At 32.1% G+C, this 11249-nt stretch overlaps 1 protein-coding gene across 2 annotated transcripts; it reads left to right on the top strand.

Annotated features, from left to right (window-relative positions):
• Positions 1-8172: 8172 nt before the first annotated feature.
• On the top strand, positions 8173-10385 carry LOC120195457 (40S ribosomal protein S6-like). Of its 2 annotated transcripts, none has more exons than XM_039197480.1 (6): positions 8173-8262; positions 8376-8440; positions 9188-9239; positions 9329-9437; positions 9543-9815; positions 9942-10385. In XM_039197480.1, exons 1-6 carry the CDS (start codon positions 8257-8259, stop codon positions 10178-10180), a joined length of 744 nt encoding a protein of 247 aa, XP_039053411.1. In that variant the 5' UTR covers positions 8173-8256; the 3' UTR covers positions 10181-10385. The 2 variants fall into 2 exon arrangements, with proteins under 2 accessions (XP_039053411.1, XP_039053410.1); XM_039197479.1 differs by having other exon boundaries at positions 9183-9239.
• Positions 10386-11249: the final 864 nt, after the last annotated feature.

Here is an 11249-nt window from a genome sequence, read left to right as displayed (position 1 = left end):
CTCTCAAATCTCCATTTTTGCCTCAAATCAACAATATTAATCGGAATTTGCTTCAAATATCATCTTCTAAACCTGTTGGAATCATTAAAATCGTGCAAACAACATCTAAATCCCCTCAATCTTCATCTTTCAAGGTAAATTTTTTCTAAACTCTTTATTTCATTATTTTTGAACATAGGATTAGTTTCAATTAGCTCTAGGTTGAAATAGTGATCGGGCATTGATTATTTAGTGATTAGAAACTAGATGTTACAACTAATTTCATCAAAAACACAAGAATTTTTCAAATTTTTTAAATTTTCGAAATAATAAAAAAAATGTTATTTTTCAAATTATTGTGTTTTGATTAAATTATGTTGTTGTGAAAAACTATACATATATTGTTTCTCAAAACCATATTTTTCAAAAGTTTTTCAAAAACTTTGCCCATTAGGATTGATTTAGAGAATCTTGAAATATTGAGGACTCATTTGAGTTTTGGGATTAATTGAATTGCATACATTTGTTTTAAAATTGCAGGTTATTCTATCTATTCTGATTTCCTTCACCATGTCAAATCCTAAACGTCCTAGGTCTTCATCTAGTCGTTCTAGTCGTCAACCAAATCCACCTCCAAATCCTCATTCTATTCCAATTTCTAATCCCAATCCCACTGATCCTAACTTGACTATCCAAAATTCGTGTTTCAATCATCCTAGGTCTAGAAATCACCGATATTGGTATTATCAATATTTCGATTCTTACAAAATCCGGGAAGAACGTATTCCTTCTCGTCAAGCTATGTTAGCTATCGATTTTAAATATCTTCCTATTTTACAAGAATGGAAATTTGATAAACTATTTGATCTTGAACCCATCGTTTACCATCAACTTGTTCGCATATTCTACTCTAATGCCGTTTGTGTTAAAAATCAAGATGAAACCGAAACCATAGGAATTCGTTCCTACCTTCTAGGACAATTCTTATATATTGACCCGGCATATATAGCCAATACATTTGGATTAGATAATGATGGTATTTCGAATGAAAAACAAATTTTAGGTTCTCGTTATAAAAGAAGAGATAGTGCGAGTGTCTTAGACATACATGAGCGTTTTCTTCATCTAATGATTTCTTGGTGGTTTCGACCATCCGGAGGTCGTTATTCTACTCTTAGAGCTTTGGATCTTTGGTGGTTACATTGTTTCGAAAACCGTATTAAAATTAACCTACCTCAGATTATTTTTGCTGAAATTGTTGAAACCGTAAATCTTGTTCCTAACAAGAAACACTGTTCATCTCTAGTTTACGGTTGCTTTTTGAGTAATCTGTTTTCCAAAGCTGGGCTTAGAGTCGGTCTAGATGTCGTTTTTCCTCTTAAGAAACAAATCAATCTTCTTTCCTTAACGAGAGCGGGATGGGTAAAGAACAAAGAAATCGGTGAATGGGTTCGATCTTCTACTCCGGGAGCTAGTTCTTCACAAGCTCCACCCGAAGCTGACGAAGATCCCGAGTTTGAGCAATTAATGCAAGATATCGATGAAGCCGAAGATGAGCCTGATCAGCCCGAAGAGCAGCCCGAGGAGCAAACACAACAAACGCATCAAATGCCTCCATATTTTCAATCCTTTATGGAGACATTCGATTTCCGATACGCTACCATGGACTCGCGCTTTTCCTCTATAGAGTCTCATTTATCCACAATGGGAGCTCAACAATTAGAGATTCTTCCGGATATGCGTGCAAACAATGAATCAACCAACGCTCGTATCAATGAACTCACACACGAGATGGCCGCTTTGTGAGCCCGTTTTCCTCCTACCGATCCAGATGTTTGATTATGTGTTTAGTTTTAAAACTTTGAACAAAAAGAATATTGTTTCAACATTTTGGATATTTTGGATTGTTTGATTTTGTGGATTGTTGGATTTTGGATTTATGAATGGTGTGAACTTATATGTTTGGTGTTTTATTCATTTTTGCATCATTTACATCATCATTAGCAATATGAAAAATTTTGCCATATCACATTATTTATGAATATTGATTTGTGAAACTAATGGCTAACCTCTCTTTTGATTGTGATCTTAGCAGCTTAAGCTTATAATTAATAAATCAATTGGCTAAATGATTTCAAAACCTTGTTTTACAATGTCTTTTTGATTTAACAAAAAGGGGGAGAAGAATAAGTGTTAAATGTTTTACATGATAAATTGAAGGAAGTGTTAAAGTAAGAGGGAGTAATTTCAAAACTTGATTTCAAAAATCTTAAAATTATTAAAATGTTTTGTTATATCAAAAAGGGGGAGATTGTTGAAACATTTTGATATTTCGATATAACAAATTAAGTTAAATGGATTTTAAGATTTTCCAAATGATTTTCTAAGTATATTCGATATAACTATTCGAATATCAAAACATTACTCCAAATATTTCAAAAATCATTTTAATCCTTACTTAAGTGTAAAATTAAGTTTTAATCATAAAACAATTTCAAAATAATTTTACAAAGTATTTCGAACCAATTCAAAGCCAAAAATTCCAGATTGCTCAGAGGGAACCGATTCCCCCCCATAGGAGGAACCGATTCCCCCCTGAATGGTTTGGCTCCGAGATTTCCAGAATGCTCGGAGGGAACCGATTCCCCCATAGGAGGAACCGATTCCCCCTAAACAGTTTTGTTCCGAGAATTCCAGTATGCTCGGAGGGAACCGATCCCCCCCAAGGGGGTACCGATTCCCCCCTGTTCAACGGTCGAAATATTTGAATTTTACACTTAGGGAACCGATTCCCTATAAGGGGGAACCGATTCCCCCCACGCTCCAAGCTGTTTTATTAAATGTTTTCACACTAAAACGGCTATAAAATCTTCTCTAATCATCCCCAACGTTCAGAAGTGATCCAAGGTGTATTTAAGCAAGCTTAGAAGCCATTGATCAACAACAAGAAACATCAAGCAACTAGAATCAAGAGAGAATCAAAGAGAAAGCATCAAACCTCAAGTTTGAGCATTTCAAGCCTATTTTCATTCAATATTCATTTTGCTTTCAAGAACACTTTTTGTGCTCAATTGTATTCATCTTTGAGTGTTCTTTTCTTTGTTCTAGAATTGTGCAAACATCTTACCTTGTGAGGTTTTCTTGTAAGTTTGCAAATTTGTAATCTTCTCTTTGAGAAAAGAGTGTTCTCAAGAGTTGGGGTATACTCTTGAGGGAATTGTAAGGTTATCTCTTTGGCCTCAAAAGAAAGAACAAATTAGTGAATTTGTTGGAAAATCCTTAGTGTGGATAGCTAAGGTAGTGGACGTAGACTTTGTTTGAGAAAGTCGAACCACTGTAAATCGCTGTGCAATTACTTTCAATTTTCTGCAAAAGCTTCCACAAAATTTTTATTGCCAATTCACCCCCCTCTTAGCCAATTTCGTCATTCGATTAACTCAACAAGAGGCCTTAGCGGTGCTACAAGGTCTACATTTTGCTCACGATCTAGGCCTTCTAACATTGTTGTCAAGGGAGATTCTAGAACAGTGTTCCACAAATTACACTCATTTTCAGATGATTCCTTTATAATTCTTCCTCTAACTTGTGATGCTAAAGCTTTTGCTTTGTATTTCCAATCATGCATTTTCAACTTTATGCCTTGGTATGCAAACTCGGTGGTGCATGCAATGTGTATAGGAGGAAGACGAGACAGAAGAAGGCTTGTGGGTTAAATATGCTCCGAGAGAAGCGAGAATAGTCAGTTATAGTGATAGACGGTGGATCGACCCTCCTTAGAGCTTTGCACCTTTGCTCTTTTTTTATGGGCTTGTGCTGCTGATATTGTCCTATTCTCTCTTTGATCTGCTCTCATCATCGCTTATATGGGTGTTTTGATCAAGGAAGTTGAACTGTCCGAGCTTATGTTCGTGTTTTTGTGTTTGGATTTTGAGTTTCTGATTTTTTTTTTGTTTTTGCAATTTACATTTCTCTGATTTTTGTTAAATTTAAGACAATATACTTTACTTTTAAGTTAATAAAGCTAAGATTTTCCATGTCAAAAATGTATCTATATTTGAAAAAAAAACTAATACGACTCTCTTCTTATTATTTTTCAACGTAGTTTTTCAATTCAGAAAATAAATACAATATGATTATTTAACCAACATTTTTTGTTGTTAATTATTACGATATTAATGTGGTAGTACACTGTGGTTGATGACTTCATATAATATGATAAATTGACTAAATTGATTTTTTGATTTTTTGATTTTGTTCGAGGGTTAAATTGATTTTTTTAAGTTCAAGGGCTTATTTAATTTTTTAAGATAAAAATTATTTTAAATTTTAAATACAAAATTATTCAAATATTCAAAAATTTATATATAAAATATTAAAATAAAAATTAAATTACTAAAATGTAACATCCCAAAACAGGGCTGATGACTAAAATGTAAATTTTGAAAACTTTATGCTCAATTTTGAAATAAGTTAAAAAGTTTAGGGACTTAATTAGAGAATTTTGAGGTTGGATTGATTAGCAAAGTTGGAGAAATGAGAGGGAATAATGGTCATTTCATAAGGAAGATTTTTTATTTTCCTTTATATAGGATATAAACACGTGGAAATGGGATAAAAGGAAAGAAGAGTCTGGAGACTTGGTTCTCTTCTTCTCCCTCATTGCAGTGAGCTTCATTTTAAAGGTGAGTTTTGGTAAAATGATTATTTCTTGAGTTTTAAGCTTAGTTTTGATTCTTGGTGTGTTAAGAAAGCTTAATTAGAGATTAAAATGTGTTGAAACTCCAAGATGAATGAGTTATGAAGGATTAAATATGAAGAGTTTTTAAGTGATTTGATGAAGAAAAAGTTATAAATGGATTTTTAAGTCATATTTGACTTGTCAGTGATCTACTTAAGAAATTAGAAGTAATAGAAGTGAATTAATAACATGTTGGAAATTTAGTAAAATTCTTGGTTTCAAGAATTAAGATGAGTTATTAAAGATGATGATATGTTATATGGATATAAGATGATTGGAATAAGTGTAGTTAAGCTTAAAGGGTTAAAAGGAGGTTATGGTAGAAGAATTAAGTAAGTTTGGTAAGATTTTTGAGTTAAAGAAGTGTATTCTGGGTAAGGGGTATCGGTACTGTTCATCTAGTATCGATACTTCCAAGAGAAAATGAGTGTTATTTTAAGCATAGGTATCGATACAAGTTGAGTGAGTGTCGATAACATAATGCACAAAATTATAAATTGTTCAGGGAGTATCTATACCAAATGAGCAGTATCCATACTGTGGGTATCGATACCATCTAGCAGGTATCGGTACCATTTTGAAATAGGGATGGAAGAATCAAAATTAAGTATCGATACTGTGGAAGGGTATCGATACTACAAGCATAGAGGAATCGATATTGTGCTTGTAGTATCGATACTACTTGAGCTGGAATTTAGAGATTAGTGCTTTGATTAGCTTGCAATAGTAAGAATCTTTGCAAGTAATTGAATTCTGATATTTATTGGATTGTGTATTCGTGTAGATAATGATCGAGAGTAAAGTCCGGACAAGTCGACCAAGTAATAGTCATCGAGAAAGAGATAACAGATCAGCATTGACTAGGGAGGCCAGGTTAGTGCATATCAGTTAATATATGATGTTTGATGGAAATAAGACTTGTGGTAAGTCTATTTTCCATATTAGGGCTTATGAATATGAGTGTATATGTCACATGTTATTGCATGAGTTACATGATATATTATGTATGTTAAATGAGTTATGTGAATGCATATTGGTATAATATAATTGAATTATGTGATTGTGTGAGAAAAGATCTGAACTATATTAGAACATGTATATGTGAATGAGCTATGTGACTAGGTGAATATATGAAAACATGACTATGAAATAAGTCATATGACTATGAGCTTTGTGATAAGAAGTTATGTGATCAAATGATTAAGAGATATAAACCATGTGATATATGTAACATGTGAATTATATGAAAATGATCTATGTGTAAGTGAACTATGTGACTATGTGAATATGTGATAAATATAAAAGATAATGCTCATGTTATGTGACATGAGAGCTAGAGGTATAGTTGGCATGCCAAGAGTCGAGGGTTCTATGTGGTCCTTCGGGACATATATGTTGGAACATATATGTGGTACTTCAGTACACTTATTTGATCCATTGGAATATGCATGTGGTTCTTAAAGAGTGGTCCTTCGGGACATATGTGTTATATGTGGTTATTCGGGACATATGTGTTATATATGGTCTTTCACGACAAATCCTATGTGCCCCTAGTGGGAATTATACGAGTTGTGGTGATAGTATAAGTGCACAACCTCTATGTACTCGCATATCTTTAGTTCTCACATGTGTACATGGGCTAATAAAGAGATAACAATAAACATATTACATGTGATGTATATGCTTTTGTGATATGAAATGTGTTACAGAAATTATATAATGATGCATACATTGTTTGGTTAATAATGTTAGGTACAAGAGCTTATAACTAAGAGATATGAATGATAATAATGCTAATAATGATAAGAATAATAATAAGGATAATGAAATGATAAGTATATGTAAGTATTTACATTTTGATGCATAATGTGTTCTTTAGTTTAGTATGATTACATGAAGTGTGCATAGTAGGAATTAGTAATGAAATGTTATAGTTAAGTTTATTTATGTCTCACTAAGTCATCGACTTAGCGTATGAGTGTTTCACACGTAGGTTCTGGGAAGCAAGAAAAGAAGCTAATATGAGCAAGACAGGTTAGCCTCTCTTTTACGAAATTCAGATCAGAAAAGAATTTTGAATCATGTATACTTTGTTATATTAAATTTAGTTGGCATGTACTAAGAAATTGGAGTTGAATATGCTCTGACATGTTTTTTTAAAACTAATTGATTTTAATTAATGTAAAATATTCGTTTTCTTGAATTGTGGAGTTAAATTTTAGCCAATTTGTTAAGAAAAACGTTTTGAAAAGTCAATGTTATACCTTGGACTAGGATCCGAGTCAGATACGGGTTGGTGTGTTATATAAAAAATATACATATTAAAAATACTAAAACTATTATAAAAAATTTGATTTTTTGAATATATATGATACGTTATAAAATGATAACTTGCAAATTATTAAAAATTAAAAATTAATTTTAAAAAATATATTATACATAATATATACATGTAATATATAGGCATCATCAACACTTATTCAAAATATTCTTGCTAGAGCAATCAATACTTGCAAAATTTAAATTACTCGAGACTTATAAATTTTGAATTAGTTGGAACTTACTATGTTTTATAATTATATTTTATGTTGAAACTTATTATATAATTATCTTTTAAATTAGCCGAGACTTACAAAAAGATAATTAGAAAACATAATAAGTTTCTTGACTTATCCAAAAGTTATAAGTCTAGATTAATTTAAATTTTGTAATTCTCAATTAATCCAATAAGAATACTTGTATAAGTGTTGATGATATGCCTATGTGTTACATGTATATGTTATGAATAATATATCTTTTTAAAAATATTTTTTAAATTTTTTAATAATTTATAAGTAATTATTTTATAACATATTATATATATTCATTTTTTAATTTTTTGTAATAATTGTATTATTTTTAATGTGTATATTTAATTTTTTAATAATTTAATTTGTATTTTTAGTATTTTTATATGTATATTTTTTTATTTGAATATTTTTTTATTTTGAATATTTTTATATTTATAATTTAAAATAGTTTTTATTTTTTTTAATTAAATAAACCCTTAAACTTTTAAAAAATCAATTTAATTGTCGAATAAAATAAAAAATAATAATTTAGCTATCTATCATATCATCTGTCAGATCATCAACCACTGTGAATAGTCACATCAGCACCGTAATGATCAACGAAAAAATGGTAAATTAAATTTGATCAAATAACTATATTATTATTGGACTAAGAAAATTACGCATATATACTATTTAAATAACGTTGGGTAGGTGTAGCTGTCTGGGTCCAAACAAATCCATTTAACATGATAACCCAAAGCCCAAATTACAAAATCTGGACCCATGAAAGTTCCACGTGTATGAATCTAGTTTAACCCAAACTAAAGTTATGGTGTTCCCTAATAACACTGTATTATTTCCTTTATATATATAAAATTCCATCTTGACCTTGTCGAACGAAACCCTAACCTTAGAAGTCAGCTAGCTAGAGAAGAGCAGCGGCATCTCTTTCTCAGAGTTGTAACTCGGAAGACCCATCAAACCAAAATGAAGGTTTCTTTTATTTTCCTAAGAAAATTAAATAATTTTCAATACTTTTCCTTCTTTTTCTCATTTTTTGTTTATTCTTTTCATTTGTGTTTAACTTTAGTTGTTGTTTGTTCCAGTTCAACATTGCAGATCCAACCACTGGTTGCCAGAAAAAGCTGGAAATTGATGATGACCAGAAACTGTATATTCCTCTATCTCTCTCTTTCTCTTTCTCTGTACATACAAATATTAGTTTGGTTAAGTTTAGTTTATTTTGAGTTCAATATTAGTGTCAAATTCTGTTCTTGTTATCTTAACCATGAAAAGAGCCATATGAAGAAAAAGGCATGTCTTTTGCCAATCTATGTTCAGAGCTTTCTTGTATTTATTTTATTTGGGTGGAATTATATTTTGCAGAGTATTTGGAGAATGTGAGAAGTAAAATAGGTTGAAGCAAATTAAAAATGTTTTTTATTTTCTAATGGAATTTGTATATTTGTTATTTAAGGTTTAATTTTATGCAACTGTGAAAATGGAAGTTTTAAATTTTTATTATCTCTTTTGTGTTTAACATTGATCTTGAGTTGTAGATTTAGACTTTGTTTTGAACTAGATCAATGTTGCCTCTATTTATACTGCTGAAACCATGGATATTCTTTTCATGTGGTATGCTTAATTAATTGTTTATATTTCCTAAATCTTGCAAAACAAAGCATCAGCTAATGGATATGAAGATCGGACTTATAATGTAGTATTCCGGTGGAATAACTTGCTGGATATAGTTAATTTGTATTTAACAAGGTTAAAAGAACATAGGAAAACAGACCATCTAACATGGTTGCTCATTTTGCGTGTTGTGATTGTGATAGTATTTGCAAGGGTAATTTTTCTTGTTGCAACAGTGTATGAAGAAAATTTTCTCATCTTGACATCTGAAATTGCAGTCGAGCCTTTTTGACAAGAGGATCTCACAAGAAGTCAGCGGTGATGCCCTTGGTGAGGTATGTTTCCTAATGACTTCTAACTTTTCTCCTCTTAAATTTCTGCTTGTGCATGTAGACTTCATAACTGCAATTATATCATTTAACAGGAGTTTAAGGGCTATGTATTCAAGATCATGGGAGGCTGTGACAAGCAAGGTTTTCCTATGAAGCAGGGTGTTCTCACACCTGGCCGAGTTCGCCTTTTGCTTCACAGAGGTCTGTGGACTCCAGAACTTCTTTCCTTTTTGTTTATTTGTAGAGGTGTTTCTTGTATGGAATTTTTGGTTCATTGAAAACTGTTTTCTAATTTTCTTTGAACAGGTACTCCCTGCTTCCGTGGGTATGGTAGAAGGAATGGAGAGCGTAGGAGGAAGTCAGTTCGTGGATGCATTGTCAGTCAGGACCTTTCAGTTCTGAACTTGGTCATTGTGAAGAGGGGTGAAAATGATCTTCCTGGATTGACTGACACTGAGAAGCCAAGAATGAGGGGTCCAAAGAGAGCATCGAAAATCAGGAAGTTGTTCAACCTCTCCAAGGAGGATGATGTTCGGAAGTATGTTAATACTTATCGCAGGACCTTTACAACCAAATCTGGTTAGTACAAAGTGATCGTTTGAGCTTAAGTTTCCCGAAGGAGTTTTACATTTATAAAATATTGTTTGAGAGCATATGTCCCTATAAGTTAATGATGGAAGCTGTCATCACTTTCTTGGAATGCAGGTAAGAAAGTAAGCAAGGCTCCCAAAATTCAGAGGCTGGTGACTCCTTTGACCTTGCAGAGAAAGCGTGCCAGAATTGCAGAGAAGAAGAAGAGAGTTGCAAAGGCCAAGGCCGATGCTGCCGAGTACCAGAAACTCCTTGCCCAGAGGTTAAAGGAGCAGCGTGAGCGCAGGAGTGAGAGCTTGGCCAAGAAGAGATCCAGGCTCTCCGCTGCATCCAAGCCTTCCATTGTAGCCTAAGTGTGCCCTCAGGTTTTGGCATTTTGGTCAGTAGTTAAATGCCAGCAGATTCTAAAGTATTTGTGGATGTGATTTTGATCATTCAATTTCCAAGTATGACAGGGTTTTAGTTGGGCTTTCCTTTTTTAGGGTATGACGTGAACATTATGTTTCCAGTTTCAGTGACTTTTGGATATGCTTACTTATTCTTCTGTTACTTTTGATACATTTTCATCTCCAACTAGGCCAATATTGTCTAGCTTTTTCTCAAACTTCGGTTCGCATCAGTGTCAACGTAGTGGGTGTTTTTGCTGTCTAACCTAATATATTGCTTAATAAAAAACATTATATTTTAAGTTCAACGTAAAATGTTATTCTATGTCTTATTAAATTTGTCTATTGTTGATTTTTTTATCAATTCTTTTAACTTTGATTCATTATTATTTAAAATTTATTGTTAATAAAAAAAAATATTTGAGATGATGTAATAATAAATAAAATTGATATAATAAGAAACGTAACCTTCAATTTTTACATTTTATTTTAATTTTTTAATTTTTAATATTATATTAATTTTGTTTCTCGCCTAATTCATTTCTTATTCCTTCTTCTATATGTGTCAAACTCACACCAACGGCAATTTTGAACGTTGTTTTCAACAAAACCCCCAACAATTTCTTCAATCCCTATGCTTTTGAAGTATCTCTCATCATTATCACCATTGTCAATGTCTAGATTTTCTAACCATATTATCATCGTCACGTACAACAAGTATTATTGTTACGCCTCCACCATGTGAAAAAAGCATACATTGATGTCGGAGAAGATGACTGGTAGTTGAGGAGAGTGAAAGATGAAGGTGATCGATGAAGGATTGTGTTTAGTTTAGGGTTATGAGGGTTAATATGCAGAGAAGAGAGAGCTTCACTTCTAAAGTTTTTTTTTGTGAATCAGTAACGCTAGCTCTGCATTTATTAACACACCTAAAAAACATCTAAAGCAAAACCATTCATGGAATCCAGATAAGACCCACTCAAACAACATAAAACATGAAACAAAACATTTAATGGAACGTCTTGAAAGCAAAAGA

Source organism: Hibiscus syriacus, unplaced genomic scaffold (assembly GCF_006381635.1).
Source record: "Hibiscus syriacus cultivar Baekdansim isolate YM2019G1 unplaced genomic scaffold, ASM638163v2 tig00117016_pilon, whole genome shotgun sequence".
NCBI classification, from domain to species: domain Eukaryota; kingdom Viridiplantae; phylum Streptophyta; class Magnoliopsida; order Malvales; family Malvaceae; genus Hibiscus; species Hibiscus syriacus.
This window is presented reverse-complemented; position numbering and strand designations above follow the sequence as displayed.